Genomic DNA, 18563 nt, shown 5'->3' on the forward strand with positions numbered 1-18563 from the left:
GAGGAATATTGAAAAAGAAAAGCAAAGCTGGTGGCATCACAATTCCGGACTTCCAGCTCTATTACAAAGCTGTCATCATCAAGACAGTATGGTACTGGCACAAACACAGACACATAGATCAATGGAACAGAATAGAGAGCCCAGAAATGGACCCTCAACTCTATGGTCAACTCATCTTTGACAAAGCAGGAAAGAATGTCCAATGGAAAAAAAGACAGTCTCTTCAACAAATGGTGTTGGGAAGATTGGACAGCCACATGCAGAAGAATGAAACTGGACCATTTCCTTACACCACACACAAAAATAGACTCCAAATGGTTGAAAGACCTAAACGTGAGACAGGAGTCCATCAAAATCCTAAAGGAGAACACAGGCAGCAACCTCTTCGACCTCAGCAACAGCAACTTCTTCCTAGAAACATCACCAAAGGCAAGGGAAGCCAGGGCAAAAATGAACTATTGGGATTTCATCAAGATAAAAAGCTTTTGCACAGCAATAGAAACAGTCCACAAAACCAAAAGACAACCGACAGAATGGGAGAAAATATTTGGAAATGACATATCAGATAAAGGGCTAGTATCCAAAATCTATAAAGAACTTATCAAACTCAACACCCAAAGAACAAATAATCCAATCAAGAAATGGGCAGAAGACATGAACAGACATTTTTCCAAAGAAGACATCCAAATGGCCAACAGACACATGAAAATGTGCTCAACATCGCTCGGCATCAGGGAAATCCAAATCAAAACCGCAATGAGATACCACCTCACACCCGTCAGAATGGCTAAAATTAACAAGTCAGGAAACGACAGATGTTGGCGGGGATGCGGAGAAAGGGGAACCCTCCTACACTGTTGGTGGGAATGCAAGCTGGTGCAGCCACTCTGGAAAACAGTATGGAGGTTCCTCAAACAGTTGAAAATAGAACTAACATACAATCCCGCAATTGCACTACTGGGTATTTACCACAAAGATACAAATGTAGGGATCCGAAGGGGTACGTGCACCCCAATGTTTATAGCAGCAATGTGCACAATAGCCAAACTGTGGAAAGAGTCAAGATGTCCATCAACAGATGAATGGATAAGGAATATGTGGTATATAAACCCAATGGAATATTATGCAGCCATCCAAAGGAATGAGATCTTGCCATTTGCAACGATATGGATGGAACTGGAGGGTGTTATGCTGAGTGAAATAAGTCAATCAGAGAAAGACATGTATCATATGACCTCACTGATATGAGGAATTCTTAATCTCAGGAAACAAACTGAAGGTTGCTGGAGTGGTGGGGGGTGGGAGGGAGGGGGTGGCTGGGTGATAGACACTGGGGAGGGTATGTGCTATGGTGAGTGCTGTGAAGTGTGCAAGACTGTTGAATCACAGATCTGTACCTCTGAAACAAATAATGCAATATAGGTTAAGGAAAAAAAAAGAAGAAGATAGCAGGAGGGGAAGAATGAAGGGGAGTAAGTTGAAGGGGGAGACGAACCATGAGAGACGATGGACTCTGAAGAACAAACTGAGGGTTCTAGAGGGGAAGAGGGTGGGGTGGTGGGTTAACCTGGTGATGGGTATTAAAGAGGGCACATTCTGCGTGGAGCTCTGGGTGTTATGCACAAACAATGAATCATGGAACACTACATCAAAAGCTAATGATGTAATGTATGGTGATTAACATAACAATAAAAAAATTAAAAAAATTTTAAGAAAAAAATCACTCCTGGTAATTCATAAGATAAGTAGAGGAAAAAATCAGTTAGGGTATAAGAGGTCGTTAAACAACACTGTCAACCAACTTAACCTAATTGACATTTATAGAACACTTCACACTGCAGCAGAACTCTTTCAAGTGCACACAGAACGTTCACCAAAGATAGGTCATATTCTCAGCCATTAAAAAAAAAAAACAAATTTAAAAGTTTGAAATCATCTATGGTATAACACTGACCACAGTGGAATCAATCTAGAAATCAATGACAGAAGGATGTCCGGAAAAAATCCCTTCAAGTATTCAGAAATAAAACAATACAATTCTAAACAGCTCATGGATAAAAGAAGAAATCTCAAGGTGAATTAGAAATTTTTTTAATTGAAGAAAGATGAAAATACAACATGTAAAACCCATGGGATGTTATTAAGCAGTGCTATAAGAGAAATGTAGAATGCTTATATTTTTTTAAAAGAGAAGCATCTCGAATCAGTGGTCTAAGCTTCCACATTATGAAACTAGAAAATAAAGAACAAATTAAATCCAAAAATAAAAAAAGAAATAATAGAGATTACAGAAGTCAAGAAAACAAAAACAGAAAAAAGTCCGTGAAATAAAAATTGGTTCTTTGAAACCACTAGTAAAATTAATAAATTTTTTCACCAGACTGACTGATCAAAATAGCAAGAAAAGACACAACTTACCAATATCAGGCATGAAAGAGGGTCCTTCGCTGCAGATCCCACAGACACAGGAATTTACAAAGAACTTAATGCCAATAATCTGGTAATTTAGATTAAATAAACGAATTCTTTGAAAGACATACCAAAGTTCACTCCAGAAGAAATACACAACCTGCGTAGCTTTGTGTCCATTAAAGAATTTGAATTTGTACTTTAAAATCTGCCCACAACAAAAGCGTGGGCCCAGGAGACATTACTGGTGAATTCTACCAGATATTTAAGGAAGAAATAAACCAATTCTACACAAATGCTTCCAGAAAATGAAGAGAAGAGAGTATTTTCCAACTCATTTTTATGAGGTCAATATTATCTTGATATTAAACTAAAGACATCTCAAGAAAACTATAGACCAATATCCCTCACAAACACAGATTTTAAAAATTTTTAATAAAGTATTAGCAAACTGAATTCAGAAATATATAAAAAGGATAATGTATCATTACCATACAGGGTTTATCCCAGGAATTCAAGGTTGATTCAAATTCAAAAATCAATCAAAGTAATTTGTCATATGATCAGACTAAAAAAGAAACAACTATAATCAACTCAACAGATGCAAAAAAAACTTTTGAAGTATCCAATGTCCATTCCTAATAAAAATTCTCAGCAAAACAGTAATAATGGAGAAGTTCCTCACCCTGATAAACTACGTCTAGGAAAAATCTTTGGTTAGCATTATGGTTAATGACCAAAGATTGAGATTTCACCCCTAAGATTGGGAACAAGACAAGGTTGTCTGCTCTCACCACATTTATTCAACATTGTACTGAAGATCCTAACCAGTGCAATAGGCAAGAAAAAGAAATTTACAATGTACAGGTATTGGAAAGGAAGAAATAAAATGCTCTCTATTTGCATATTGTATGATCACCGTGTATAAAATCTTAAAGAATCTACCAAAAAGACTATTTGAACTAATAAGTGATTTTAGGAAAGTTGCAGAAAACAAGGTAATCAAAACACAAAAATAAATTATATTTCTATATTTTATCAGCAAACAGGTAAAAATTAAAATTTAAAAAACCATTTACAATAGCATTGAAAAACATGAAATAGAATAGAAATAGAAAATAGAAAAACATGAAATAGAGATAAATTTAACAAAAGGTGTTCTCTAATCCATAAAACATTGTTGAGAGAAATAGAAGACCTAAATAAATGGAACATCATACCTTTTTCATGGATTGGAAAACTCAACTGTATCAATATGTCAACTCACCCCAAATTGGTCTACAGGTTCAATGCAATCTCAAATTCCTAGCAAGATTTTTATAGAAATTGACAAGCTGATTCTAAAATTTCTGTGGAGAAGCAGAAGTCCTAGATTAGCCAAAACAATGCTGGAAAAGAACAAAGTGTGACTCAGACAATTCAGCTTCAAGATTTACTACGAAGCTGTAGTTTTAAGATTTATTATGAAGCTACAGGCAGTGTGGTATTTGTGTAAGGGTAGGTATATGCATCAGTGAAAAAGAACAATGAAACAGAACAGAGTCCAGAAATAGACCCACACATATATGGTTAAATGCTTTTCAACAAGAGTGCCACAGTAATTCAATGGAGAAAGGATATTTTTCTCCAGCAAACAGAATCTGGACCCTTACTTTACCTCATGTATATGTCCATGTTCTACCTGTCAACGAGTGGGAAAGGTAATAGCATCCCCCTTTATCTTACAGTTTCTCTCCAAATAGAAAGGGTGTGCCAGAGATAGGATGACCAAGAGTCCCAGTTTGCCTGGAACTGAGGAGATTCCCAAGGTGCAGAAATTTCACTTTGGGTTGACCAAGACAAGAAGGTTTACCCTAAGCAGATATATTACCAGTTTACCCATCACATCCAACTCCCCTTCTAGTTCTGCCTTCCATAGCTCATAACTCTGAAAATCAGCAGCCTTACCTTCTCCATGACCCCGGCTCCTTTGCTCATAGAGGTGAACCAATCAGCTGGGCCAATCAGACACCCACTGAATGGAATCTAAACTGAGGGACAAAAAGGGTGGGGTGATAACGGATCTTGGAAATGGAAGGCCACCTAGATTCAGATCTGGGGCAGTATTAGCAGGGCTATGTCTGCAGATGAATAGCACTGGGAGCTGGCCTGAAGGAGCAAGTGTGCCTAGAGAAACACCAACAGGAAACCAGGAGAAAAATCTCTGGCTGCGACTCTCTGATTCCAGATTATACTTGCCGTTCTTGGATTCTGGGAGGTAGCTTGGAAGAATCCTCCTTTACCCGGCACGTCCTTACCAAAGTGTCTGGCCACCCAAGCCAGATAGAGGACTTCTAGCATCTCTCCCAGTAGATGCACACAGTAGGTGCTTACTCCCTGTGAGTAGAATCAGTTATGAACTGTGATGGTCAATTTTATATGTCAACATGACTAGGCCATGTGCCCAATTGTTCAGTCAAATACTAGTCTAGATGTTGCTGTGAAGATGTTTTGTAGATATGATTATCATTTACAGTTGGTAGACTTCAGTAAAGCAGATTACTCTCCATAATGTGGGTGGGCCTCACCCAATCAGTTAAAAGACTTAAGAGTCTCCCCAAGAAGAAGGAATTCCGCCTCAAGACTGGAACAGAAATCCTGCCTGAGTTTCCAGTCTGCGGCTGTGCCCTACAGATTACAGACTTGCCAGTCCCCATGATCATGTGAGCCAATTCCTTAAAATAAATATAGACAGACAGACAGACAGATAGCTATCTCCTAAGGGGAGGGCCACTTCTGATGAAATGGTGCCTTTCAACAATCCTGCAGGGAAGTGGCTGCCCCAATGGCTGGTGTGTTCTCTTAATATAAGTGCTTTTTGTTCTAAGTTGTGAACTTTAATTTTCTGGGAAAAACAAACAAACAGAAAAGAACTCCTCTAGGTGAGAAATGTGCTCTTGCTCATGTTTATCAGGTACTTAAACATACCAGGCTCGACTGGGAGCATCTCGTTTAATCTTGCCCACAGATCTGGGAGAGAGGTCCTATTGCCATCATCCCCAATGTACGTAAAAAGAAACTGAGGCTCAGGAAGCCTTGAGCAATTTGCTAAGGTCAAATTAATACATGGAAGACACCTACAGCTAGGGAGTGGTCAGAGCCAAAACTTGAACCCAGGGCCCTCGGACCAATCACTGCATAAGCCACCACTGGGGCAAACAATGTGAAGCTTGGCACGGTGTGGCCATAAGGTACACAGTCAACAAGGCCAGGCTGTTTTATGTTGTATTCAGAACTGTCCTTGCTGTGGGTCAGCGACAGACTTGGGGTCAGCTCACACTAAACCACCCTCCCCCAACACTTGCTTTAACCTTGTGAATGTAAAATGGCTCCTCACCTGGCTCCCCACACTCCGTGCCACATCCTCTCAGAAGGCTTGCCCTCTCCTGAGAAAATAAGGGACAAATCTGAAATCTGCCACCAAGACCATAATGCCCCATGTATGTTGGGACTTGGTGTCATTATCACTGGGAAATCCGCAATACTCCACCTTCGACCTCACCTCCCCTCAGTTCAGGCACAGCCCAATCAAAGTACCAGTGAGATCTCTGGACCCCAGTGTCACTGGTGTTAGCCCAGTATGTTTATCTGGATCAACATCTGAGGCACAAAATAACTTAATCTGTAAAATGAAGGGGTACACATGTACCGGGGACACGGACCGACTTCCTAAATCTTTAGCATCTCACAGAGTCTGACTGTGAGAACCCAACTGTGGTGGCCAGAAAATGAACATATCAGTGAAATGATAGGATAAAAATAAATGACCCCAGGGGCGACCGGGTGGCTCAATCGGTTAAGCATCCGACTCTTGGTTTCAGCTCGGGTCGTGATCTCAGGGTTGTGAGGTTGAGCCCCACAGAGGGCTCCAGACTCAGCAGGGAGTCTGCTTTGAGATTCTCTCTCCCTCTCCCTCTGCCCCTCCCCCCAAAATAAATAAATCTTTAAACATAAATAAATTAAATAAAATAAATGCCCCTGAAGCCTAAATTCATGTAATTTTGCAAGAACATGGGAGAAGTCGGTGTGAAAATGCTCCCCACCAAAGAATTTAGACCCAGCAGTCAAATGCAAAATATGGTTCCAAATGGGAAAACCCTAAGAAGCATTGCTAATTTTTACGTGCGAAAACCCTGGAAAGCAGTAATGCCAGCCACTCGGAGAGATGAGCTGAGGGACAGGCAGCCGTCTGCAACCTATTACTTCAACACACCCTGAGCCAGAGCTGAGACCTGGGGTCGGGTTACAGGGAGTCAGGAGATAACCAGCTGGTGGCCTTTCTCAGAAACTGCCCCCTGCTGACCTCCAACCTGGAATGGCAAGCAGAGAGGTGGAGAGGGGAGAAGCAGGGAAGTGGCAGGCATGGTCACCCCTGTGGCAAGGGGGCAGAAATTAAACCTGAGCACAGCTCACCAGGCATCCCCCTTGCAATAGCAATGAGAAGGGCTTTCCTCCATCCAGAGCTGAGCAAAACTCATCCGCCCAAAGTCCTTGAGCTTTGGCAGCAGTGAGGAGAGGACAGGGTACTACCCAGAAAGTCAAGTTCTCGGCTGGGCCACTGACCCCTAGCCAGCTTGTGTGCCTCCAGGCACCGGCCTTTGCTACCTGCCCAATCCCAGTGGGCCCAGGCTCTTCGGGAACCTGCAGGAATACTGGAAAAAGACAAGTACTCTGCCCCTCTTTCTATGTCCCCCTCGGCTGTGTAGGAGAGAATATCTCTTTCTCTGGATCATCATCAACATGACTACCCTCAAACTTCTTTGACATTTGCCTATCTTCCTGTTATAATTTGCCCTGTTGTGATTTACTAGTGATGCTGGGCTTTTCACTTTCAAAAGTGCTGGCACCGGACACGGGGAGCCATGGACCCCGGCGCCCTTGGCCAGGCGGAGCTGCCTCTTCACTGAGGCGCCATACCGCTGGGCTTGGCGAAGGCAGGGAGGAAAAGGGGCCAAGGCGGTGGGCTGCAAAGGAACCAGCCGCCCCCACAGCCAGTGCTATGCAGGCAGCATGGGCTTGGAACTTGGCACAGTGGCTCCTACATCCTCACTACCACTCCGAAATCCCTCCCCCATTGCAGATGAGGAAGGGAGCTGCAAGGAAGCAGAGTGACATCACCCCCAGGAGCTCATTGGCCAGCACAGCCATCCCACCCTGCTGTCTGCCACGTGGGGGCAGAACATGATGCTAGCAAACCAGAAAGTAGGGCCCCAAAGTCAAGTCCACAAAGCTGGGTAGAGCACTTACTGGTGGAAGGCTCACGTTGGGTCTCACAGTCCAGGCAGGTGGAACGGGGGGTCTGGCCCCAGCCCCCACCTCTATGCCCCAAAGTACCAGCAAAACGCATACCACACACACACACACACACACACACACACACACACACACACACACACACACACACACACACACACACACACACACACACACACACACACACACACATACACACACACACACACACACACACACACACACACACACACACACACACACACACACACACATACACACACACATACACACACACACACACACACACACGGCTCTCAGAGACCACTCGCCTTTATTCCAGTGCCTTGCCCAGGACTAGGCCCCACACCCAGCCACACAGTCACAAACAGGGTGGTCCCAGGCCACACAATGCCGTGCCTCCAACAACCTGCAGATCACAGCAATTCCCCATAGATTAGTCCTGCACTCCCTGTATCACATCTTTGCCCAATCCATAGGAAAGGTGTCTATCAGAGTAGCCTTTTAGTGAAATAACTGAATTTCCTCCCAATTTATCCTAAAAAATAAGCCACACAAGGAGTGATTTGACAGACACAAGTAAGACCCCCTTATGGCTGAGGCTCCAGAAAAACTGAGGTTGGCCAGGCCATGAGGAGGCTGGCCCCCCAGCCGCCCCAGGTCTAGTGGGGGAGCTCTCAGGAAGAGGCTGAGCCAGTCCCCAGACGATCTGCCACCAGAGTCGGGGGGAAGCGGGAGGAGAGGAATAGAACTTGGCTCTTAAGTGCCCCTCACGCAGCAGGAGCTTTTCCCACTTGCTGAAGAAGCTTTATGAATCCTCCCAATGACTGTTGAGAAAGGGTGGTTATTCCCATTGCACAGGTGACTTTCAAAGGTCAAAACGGAACCAAGATGAAAATCAGGAGACCTGGTTCCATTCCACCATGCTAGAGGCATTTTGAAAATAGCATCGACCCAACCAAAGGGTAAAGAATTGATCGGTGACTGTTATTTCCCTTCCCTGAGCCCCTCAGAAAATGAGCTAATAGAGTATCCCTTCGGGTGTGAAAATCTAGAAGAATGAACGTGGTCTGCCTGTCCCCAAATATACCCCATGAGCTGCAGGCACCTATCTCCAAGTCATGGGTGCTGAACACCTCTCTGGGCTCAGGTAGACAGCCCTGTGTCACCACAGATACACTTCTCATGATGTTCTTCTTGCCTGACTTCCGGGTTCCCATTAGGAAGCTGGTTGCTCCCCCACTGCTCTTCTGCTACCCTAACTGACCCCTTAGACCCACACTCAGCCCCAATTTACCAGCCAGGCACCCCCTAAAATAAGTTTTTAAAACAGCATATGCTCTTTAATATGGCACCAAAAAGCCGGAATTAAAAAAAGGTCAAGGCAAATATACATTAAGAAGGGGCACCTGGGTGGCTCAGTTGGTTAAGTGTCTGTCTGCCTTCCACTCCGATCATGATCCTGGGGTCCTGGGATCGAGCCCCGGGTCGGGGTCCCTGCTCAGAGGGGAGTCGGCTTCTCCCTCCCCTCCCTGCTTGTGCTCTCTCTCTCGAATAAATAAATAAAATCTTTAAATATATATATATATGTGTGCGTGTGTGTGTATATATATATATATATATATATACTAAGAAGATGTAAGGGAGGGACACCTGGTGGCTCAGTGGATTAAACATCTGCCTTCGGTGTGGGTCATGGTCTCAGGGTCCTGGGATCAAGCCTTGCACGGAGCCTGCATCAGGCTCTGCGTTCATTGGCGAGTCTTGTTTCTCCCTCTCCTTTTTCCCTCTTTCAAATAAATAAATATGTTTTTTTAAAAAGACGCACGGGGGAAAATGTTGTATTGGTCAAACTCACATCCAAGTCAAAAATCCGAAAACGAGGAAGGAAGCTGAAATGAGGTATAAGTCTGAGTGAAAAGGTGACAGAATCTCTGTGACTTATGTGTTGTTATACGTTGTAGTTCAGCTTCTATAACCCATCTACCAACACAACTATATTGGGCCTTTGATACTTTCGATGCAGATTTTCAGGGTCTAGAGGAGGGGTCATGCTGCAGAGCGCACAACCATTCACTCAGTAGAAACCCTTTACTACTCGTCCCTTCCCCTTCGGGCCAGCTCCTGTGACACAGCACGTGTGTGCAAGCTGCGCACCCACGCCCACGCCCCCACCCTCACCCCGCATCCAGACATCCAGATGCTGGCACAGAAGCCAGCGATTGCTCCCCGCTCCAGGCCTCGCAGCACTTTCAGGCTAATGGAGGAGACAGACAACAAACAAGCAAACAGATACATTAAAAAAAAAAAAAAAGAGGCAGCAAATCCATAGAGAACACAGACGGGCGCGGTTGCCAAGGTCTGAGGGTGAGGGGGGGGGCGGGCGGGGGGAGGGATGGGGAGTGAGTGATTAATGGGTAAAATGTTTCCCTTCTGGGCTGAAAATGTTCTGGAACTAGATGATGGTGGTGGTTGCGACACTTTTTTTTTTTTTTTTTTTTTTTAAGCGAGAGCGCGCCCGTGAGCTGGGGAGGGGCAGAGGGAGAAAGAGAGCGTCAAGCCGATTGGAGCTGAGTACGAGCTGGAGTCCTCCATGGGGCTGGGTCTCAAGACCCTGAGATCATGACCTGAGCAGAAACCAAGAGTCGGACACTTCACCGACTGAGCCACCCAGGTACCCCCTGCACAACATTTTGAATGTACTGTCACTGAAATGAACACTGTAAAGTGGCTAAAATGGTAAATTTTATGTTGTGTGTATCTCACCACAATTTTGTTAAAAAGATACTTGTGGTCATGGAAGGTTCTGTAAGGAAAGTTCAGCAGGGTATGGGTAAGAGAGAGATGGGGACGGGACCCGTGGAGAGTGGGCGGTCCGGGAAGACCTCAGCCCTGTGAGGATCTGGGGAGAGAGCATTCCCCGCAGAGGGACACAAATGGGTGGAGAGTAGGCTGGAGGGGGGACACAGGCCAACAAGAAGCATCTTATCTCCTCTGAAGACAGTGGAAGCCACTGAGGCAGGGACATGAAGGAGCTAATCGGCACGTTACAAAGTTTCTTTGGCTGCTGTGTGAAGAAAGGGTTGCAGGGAGTGAAGCATGAGGCAGGGGACGGGGCCCCACTAGGAAAGTCTGCAGGCAAGTACAGGCATGGCTGGTGATCAAGGTCAACCCTTCCTTGCGAGGGCGGGGAGGGAGGACGTTGACGCTAGGAGGGCCCCTGGCCCAACAGGCAAGATTGCCATGGTTACTGGATGGTTCCCAGGAAACACAGAGAAGGCAGATGCCCCATGAAAAGGAACATGTCACACAGCCGTCATTGGGGCATGGGCCGGGCCCACCTGTGGCACCTCAGCCAGGCCAGATATGCAGCAGGAGGGGCTGAATTCTGAGTCACCTGAGAGGATGCTAAGGAGCGCGTCTGAGGGCTGCTTCTGGTCACTGCCCAGGCTAAGCCAACAGAGAGAGGTGGGCCTTGGATGATCCCAGCCGTGGGGGGTGGAGGCAGAGGGGGCCGGAGCCCAGCTGGACTTGAGCACTCCCCAGGCTGGAACTAAGGGGCAGGCATGGAGGAACCACTTTAACACTGACAGAAATTGTGGGTCATAGCAGAATGGACGGGTCCAGGTGGGGAAGCTTCCCGGGGCTGGCGGCAGGGTGAACATGTCTCCTGAGTCCTCGTCCCAGACGACACCTAGGTCTACCCTCAAGAAACAGGGATGGCTGAGCAAGCACTGAAGGGCGAGAGGTTGTGAGGCTCCACAGCTCCTGACGTGTGGTGTGGGTTTTTGTGGAGAAAGGACACTTAACCGGGGAAGAGAGTGTGAAGGTCATGGTCATGTTGGAGGGGCTTGGCTTCAATCTAACAGGAACACAATGTTAGAGTATGCCTTCCCAGAGCCTCAACATAACAGCACCAATTCTTGTCAGACATTGAATCTTAGAAATGTGACAAAACAGCAAGCATGATGGTAGATGGGAAAACACAGCTGAGAGTCTGTATCTTCCACAGCAGGGTAGGACATCAGAAGGTGCTCACCAAAGCATAAGGTGAAAACAAAATAGACATGCCCGCGTGGTCAGAGGAGTGATGCGTGCCCAGCCATGACCATCATCTTTACCCCAGCTCATTTCTGCGTAGACCCCAAAGGTGTGTTCAAGGATCCATAAAGCCCCTGAGTTGCTGTAAACTAGAATGATCCGTATCACCAATGTTCACTACTACCCTCTCCAGGAACGACTGGATAGCAGGAAAGTTCTCACAGACAAGGCACACCTTGCCCTGCCCCGTCCTACAGGGGCCCTCGGAACCACAAGGTCAGATCTGCTAGGAGCTGGGAAATGTCCCCAGAAAAGAGACAGTGGGAGAGAGGCCTTGAGGGACAAGACAGGACGGGGGAATGGGCAGGAGGAGGCAAAGCATCATTCCAGGCTCACCAGGACTGAGTAAGTTGTGCTCGGGGACCCCAAGGGGCTGGCACACACCTCAGCAAAGCATAGCAGATCTTCCTTCCAGACATAGTGGGAATGGGATGGGGGTGGCGAAGGCAAGGAAGAGAGAGGATCCAGCCAGTAGAGTATGTCCCCACTTACTCCTGCCCTGAGCCACCATGCAGCTGCTATGCGCCAGGCCCTGCTGCTGGCACTCCAGTCGGCTGTGGCCCCTGTGATCTGTCTACCCAGTCTCAAGGGCCAAAGCTCTGTCCAGTTCACCAAAGTCTGCACTTAGCAATGTTGCGCACGGGAAGGAATAAGTGAAGAAATGAACAAGCGAATGCACGCACAGATCATTTGTGGAATTCAAGTCTGAGTTCAGAAGTGAATGAAGAGAAAAACATTAGTCACCAGATCTAAGGTCAAAGTCATGAGCTGTGCTTCCCGACTCCAGTTCTTAGCATTTAGGTGACTTTAGGCGGATTGAGTCACTTCGTGGCCCACGGCTTCTCGTCTGAAACAGGGTCTCAGCATACGGTGCATCCCAGACCCTGCAGCAAAAGCTCTGCTAAGCCAGACGCCCCCTCCAAAGGCTTCCCCATGGTCCACCCAGACGTTTCCACAGGCCGGGCTGAAGCCAAGAGCTGAGATTTGAACGAGATCCTGACCTGAAATGCACACATTCCTCAGTGTGTTTCCTCTCTTCCATTCTTTATAAATCAGAAAATTAATTACCTGGAAAAGAATCTTCTGCATCAGAAACCCAAATGAGTTTAATGTATAATTTACACATGAAAATGTAGACGTCAATGTGTGACAAATTGCCATAAAAATGTTTTTGCCGTTAAATTTTTGGGCATCTGTCTTCCTCCCAGAAGAGCCACCGTACAGACCGTGTGAGGCCCCAGGGCGGAGGTCAGGCAGGGCTGGAAAGGCAGCCTGTCATTTTCACCAACTAGGGAGGCCCCAGCCTGGACACCAGCCACACCCAGCCAAGTCAGAGCGCTCCCCCTTGGGGTCCTGTTGTGGGTCTCATTCAAAACACAGATTTAACCGTGTGCCAGCTCTGTGCTAGACCAAAGGATGGAAGACAGGATGGAGTATGGTCTCATGCTCCAATGGCTTTGAGACCCCTGGGAGAGCCAGGCAAGCAGATGATAAATGATGGGGGAGGGGAGAGGCAAGGAAGAGAGAGGATGGGATGGGGGTGGCGAAGGCAAGGAAGAGAGAGGATCCAGCCAGTAGAGCATGTCCCCACTTACTCCTGCCCCCAGAGGGGGGCACTACATGCCAAGCACCTGTAGAGGAGTGAGTTCTTCCCTGCACCAGGAGCACCCACCAAAGACTCCAGGGGGCAGGGACTAGTCCTGGGGGAGTTTGTCAGGGGGAGGAGGCAAGGGGGCATTCCCCATAGGAAGAACCACTCGTGCTAAGACAGAGGCTAGGTACAGCAAGCATGTCCAGATGGGTGTGAGTGTGGCCAGGACAGTCCAGCAGGGAGCCTGGAGGGGGGAAGGAGCTAGGTCACCAGGGGGCCTGCATGCCCAGTCCAGACATAGGACTTTGTCCTGGATTGAAACTTTAAAGAGATCAAGTCTATACTTCACTCTGCTGAACCATATGGAGGCCAAGAGGAGGGTTGTTGGGGGGAATGAATGAGGGAGAAGATTAATGGACTGCATACTGTCAAGTGCAGGAGCCACAGAAAGTACCATTCCTCGCAGGACCCGGAGTCCTCCAGCAGGTCCTGACTACTTCAGCGTTATCTTCATCCCGGGCGCATCAGCCAGCGGGCACAGGACTGCATATAAACCACCCGAAACGTAAAACAGGGGCCGGACCCCTGCTTTTTCTCTGCACCTGCTACTGCCATTAAGGGCTGGGCATTCTCTGTGCAGGACATTCCCTGACACCCTCTCTCCAGATGCCTGGCAAGGCTCCAGCCACAGCCCCAGGCTTCCTTTCACACGCAAATTGAGAGGAGCAGCAGGGTGCTCTGTGCTGACCCTAGCTGAGGACCACTGTGCTGGCACGCACAAGGGAGGGAGGAACTGCATGTCCTCCTTACACGCTGGCCCTCCATCCTAGAACCACTGGTGAAGGTCAAGAATACGCCCTCTCCCTCACCAAGGGATCATCACCTGTGTTGGAGCCCAATCGGAGATCCCAACGGAGTCTTCCCAGAATTTGGGTCTCCCACAAGGCCAAGCGAGTCCCCCCATTCCCTCACCCCATCAGGAGCCCCCTCTGCTGCCTTGGAGCCTCACAGACCTGATCAAAACATAGAGGCCGGGCTAGTGGGGCCAGACCCTCCCAGAACAAGGGTTTCGAGTCCCCAGCCCTCATCACACTTGGGCTCCTTTTAAAGAAGACAGCCTGGCATCAATAACTTTTCTACCTCCTGGGAGCCCAGGGGCCAACCCCTTGGTGACTCCCAGCCACATACCTTGCTTGACTTTCGGGGGCCTGAGGCCCTCTGCCTGGGCCACGACCTCCCAAGCCTCGCGCTCCCTCCAGCGCCTCAGCTGCTCCTCTCGCATTTTGTAGAAGAGAATGTGCTTCTGCACATCACTGAGCTCAGCGAGGAGTTCGGGGTCGATGTACATGTCGTGCAGGATCTGCTGCAGCATGATGTCAGCTGGGGTGCACCCACCAGAAGGGCAGCCAGCCAAGAAGCCCTGCCAGATGGGACACCCCGGGCTACTCCTCACCCCCGGCTCCTCACTGCAGCGTCACTTGGGGTGTCCCTTTGTGTAGCATCGTCACGCTGCCTCAGCACCCAGCCAGGGACAAACGCATCTCCTCTGCCCAGGACAGCAACAGGGACCAGGCAGCAGGAAGCAAAGAGGCAGCTGGGCCCCGGCAAGGGGTGGGGGGCAGGCATCAGGAGCAATCTAGTCCTGTTGGGTCACCAACTGCCACATCCCAGCAGTGCCTGTGTCCTGGCCTCCCCTGGGGTTCAAGGACAATGGGGAGGATCAAAGCCTCCAGCTCTGCAGGGCAATGTGCGGACCCGACCCGGCCTGGGCCGACAGGTGTCGAGTGATCTGTTAGTGGAAGGTAACGATGACACCAGCCGTATCGATGACACTGCCCGGGCCAGCCAGGAACTGATCTCTCCTCCGCAGGTAAGAGGAGGAAAAGGCAGTTCTGCCTACGCATTCCATGAGTTCTGAGCCAACTTCAAACTGGCCAGAGGAGCCAGCCAGCAGTTCCTAGGCTCCTCAGCCTCTCCCTCTACCTGCTCCCATCTTGCCAGCCTTCTTCTTTTCCAGGACATTTGGCATCCTGAGGTAATGCTTTTAAAACTCTGCCTCTCACTGTGTTAGCGCCCAGAAAGGAAACACGATAGAATGAGTAAGGACCAGGAAGGGGCATTACCATGGATGGAATTCAAGGACACACAGGTGGCCGACTTCCTCTCTCCATTCCCTATTCTGAGCTCCGAAAGCCGAGCATGTCCTGACAGATTAATCCTCCAGGGCTCAGTTTTGGTTGTTGCAGTTGATTTTTTTGTGGTGGTTGTTTGCAGGTGTCTGGAGATCACCAAGCAGAATGATATGGTTTCTCTGTGCCCTGAATCAGAAGCACCTGGGACAGAGTGGGATGCTGCTCTCAGGTGGATAGGACCGGGCAAACAGGTGCTCACAGCTACTCACAGCTGCCCCTGTATTCCCACAAGGCAACTGGGCTCCAGAAGGTAAGTAACCTGCCTATTGCTACCCAATCCCTAAGTTGCCACCTTGCGACTCTACTTTCAAATCCGACATCCACTGGCAACTGTGAATCTTTTGATGGTTTAAAACTGTAACCCGACCAGGAGAAAAACAACAGCGGGTGCAGGTCTGGCACTGTGGTGTGGTAGGATTGGTGATCTTCATGTCCCCTTCCCTCCCCATGAGGGCCAAAGGTGGATCAGACACCCGAGGGTGAGGGACCACAGGTGTGATTGGGTTCTCTTCTCCGGCTGCTGGGTTAGCACACAACAGGAGAATAATGAAGCTGTTGGGATGAGTGTCAAGCCACAGGGTCAAAAACAAGTGTGGAGGGCCAGGCTGCCCCTCGCCTAGGCCTAGCTGGCTTGCTGCCCCGCGACCCAGACCTTGCAGCCTCCACACTGAGGCTCGACCATCCGCAGCCGCGGCCCCGGACTCGCCACGCCCTTCTCTTCTCTGTCCTCCCAGCTCAGATATTCCAGTGACTCCCCTACTTGTGTGCCGGTTCCCGGTTTCTTACAGCGAGGGCTTCCCTTGCCTCCGGCACAGCTCTCCGCGCCCTAACTGGGGCTGGGTGGGAGAACGGTGTCCAGAGCAGAGGCAACAGGGGCACGAGGGGAGTCCGGCCTCCGGCTGGCCCCCTCCTCCTTCTTTCTTTGGGCGGGGAGAGACGCCTGCAGGGAGAACGGCCGGAGGGGACGGAGAGCAGGAATGGGCAGGCTGCACGCGCGCCTCGGGCGGGGGTGATGCCGATGGCACCCATGTGGTGGCCACTCTGCCGGGAAAGGGTGGGTGGGCAATCCCAGGTCGGTGGGGCGGGAGGCCGAGCCTCCAGCCGAACGCAGCCCGGGCGCCACCGGATCCGCTTTCCGGAAAGACGCGCTCGCCGGGCACGGGTTGTTGCCGCTCTGCCCGCTCGGCGCCGCCTCCCGCCCGCCCTGCCCTGCGGAGGAGGCCGCTCGGCCCGGCCTGGGGCGCCCCCTGGCGGCCGGTGTGGGCGCCTCGGGGAGCCCGGGAGCCCGCCTGCCCGGAGCCCCGGGGCACCAGGCGCGGAGAGGTGGATCCGCGCGGAGAGGAGACCACCAAACAGTGCGTCGGGGACACTGTGGCCCTCAATGGCCGCGAACGCAGGGGCAGGGGCCGCGCAGACGACAGGAATACCGGCGACTAAAAACGAGGCGAGGGGGCCCCTGGGTCTGCAGATGGTTGTCTGCCGCTTTTCAATGCCCTTGTTTTGTTTTCATTTGTCATTGGCCGCGTGATTTGTTTAATTCTGCACGCTAACGCAATTGCTTCTGGAGCGGGAGTACACGCAAAGGGACTGGAGACCACCTGAACGTCCCTCTGTGGGATGGGGGGGCTGCTCAGTCCCGAACATTACACCCGTCACAAAGGATGGGTGGAACTGTCTGCTTTGGCAAGGGAAGATATCCACGGCAGATAAAAGGAAAAGGTGACCCACAGAATACTGTGTGCAGTGTAATTCATTATTTGAATTTGTATCATTACTTTTGTGTAGACAAAGGACAAATACGGAGCACACGTGGCTTTTTTTTTTTTTTTAGATTTTATTTATTTATTTGACAGAGAGATAGAGAGCACAAGTAGGCAGAGAGGCAAGCAAGGGAGAGGGAGAAGCAGACTCCCTGCTGAGCAGGGAGCACGACTCAGGGCTCCATCCCAGGACCCTGGAATCATGACCTGAGCCACCCAGGCACCCCCACACATGGCTTCTTGCTTTCTTCTTGGAAGGGGAAGGGCGACCACTATAGGCAATTCTGCATTGTTTTATACAGTAAGATATAGAATACATACAACTGAAGCAAAATGTCTTTCGAAAGTCCTTAAATGTGATTCCAAATAATGGGCCTCCACACCAGCACCCACCACCGGGAGGAAGGGAGATGCAGGCAAAGCCAGAGCTCCCTGGCCAGGAAGGTTAGAGTGTCGGGATGAATGAACTGCTCATGTCATCAGAAGTTCCTAAACCAGAGAAGGGCTTGGAGGCATTTCTCAGCTCTGGCGCTGGTGCCAAGAGGAGGCTGGAAGAGCAGGAGGCAGGCAAAGCCGGCCGACTTTGGCCAAAGTCTAGGAGAGAGGTGATAAGGACTGTATGGGAGCTACCAGTGGGGACCAAGGAGGGGAGACTTGGGAGACATTTCTTATCCCAGAGCCTCCTATCAGGTTCTCTCTGCATCTACTTAAAATCTTTTTTTTTAAGATTTTATTTATTTATTTTACAGGGAGAGACACAGCGAGAGAGGGAACACAAGCAGGGGAGTGGGAGAGGGAGAAGCAGGCTTCCCACTGAGCAGGGAGCCCGATGTGGGGCTCGATCCCAGGACGCTGGGATCGTGACCTGAGCCGAAGGCAGACGCTTAACGACTGAGCCACCCAGGCGCCCTACTTAAAATCCTTTTAAAACTTAAATCAGATCATGGCATTCTCTGCTCAAAACTTTGCCATGGCCCCCATTTTACTCAGAGTCAAAGCCCACGTCCTCATAGGGGCCCACAAGGCACTCCAGGATCTGCCTCTCTCCACCCTCACCCCCTCAGATAAGCCCTCCCAGCCCTCTCCCTCCACCTGTGCCCCAGCCTGCTGGCCTCCTTGGCTTTCCACAAACACACCAGGCATGCTCCCTCCGCAGGGCCTCCCCGGGATCTTCCCTCCATCTGGAACCTCACCTCCTTCAAGTCTTTGCTCTAACTT

At 49.4% G+C, this 18563-nt stretch overlaps 1 protein-coding gene across 1 annotated transcript in view; it reads right to left on the reverse strand.

Moving 5' to 3' along the window:
* SH2D4B (SH2 domain containing 4B) overlaps positions 1-14765 on the reverse strand; it is a 106940-nt gene extending 92175 nt beyond the window's left edge. Inside the window, exon 1 of the mRNA XM_073878735.1 lies at positions 14582-14765. Within this exon, the coding sequence (XP_073734836.1) occupies positions 14582-14765 (184 nt within the window). The remainder of the gene's footprint in view (positions 1-14581) is intronic.
* Between the last annotated feature and the right edge of the window lie 3798 nt (positions 14766-18563).

The sequence above is a fragment of the Callorhinus ursinus genome, unplaced genomic scaffold, assembly GCF_003265705.2.
Source record: "Callorhinus ursinus isolate GAN/ISIS: 27379988/994484 unplaced genomic scaffold, GSC_fseal_2.0 scaffold31, whole genome shotgun sequence".
NCBI classification, from domain to species: Eukaryota; Metazoa; Chordata; class Mammalia; order Carnivora; family Otariidae; genus Callorhinus; species Callorhinus ursinus.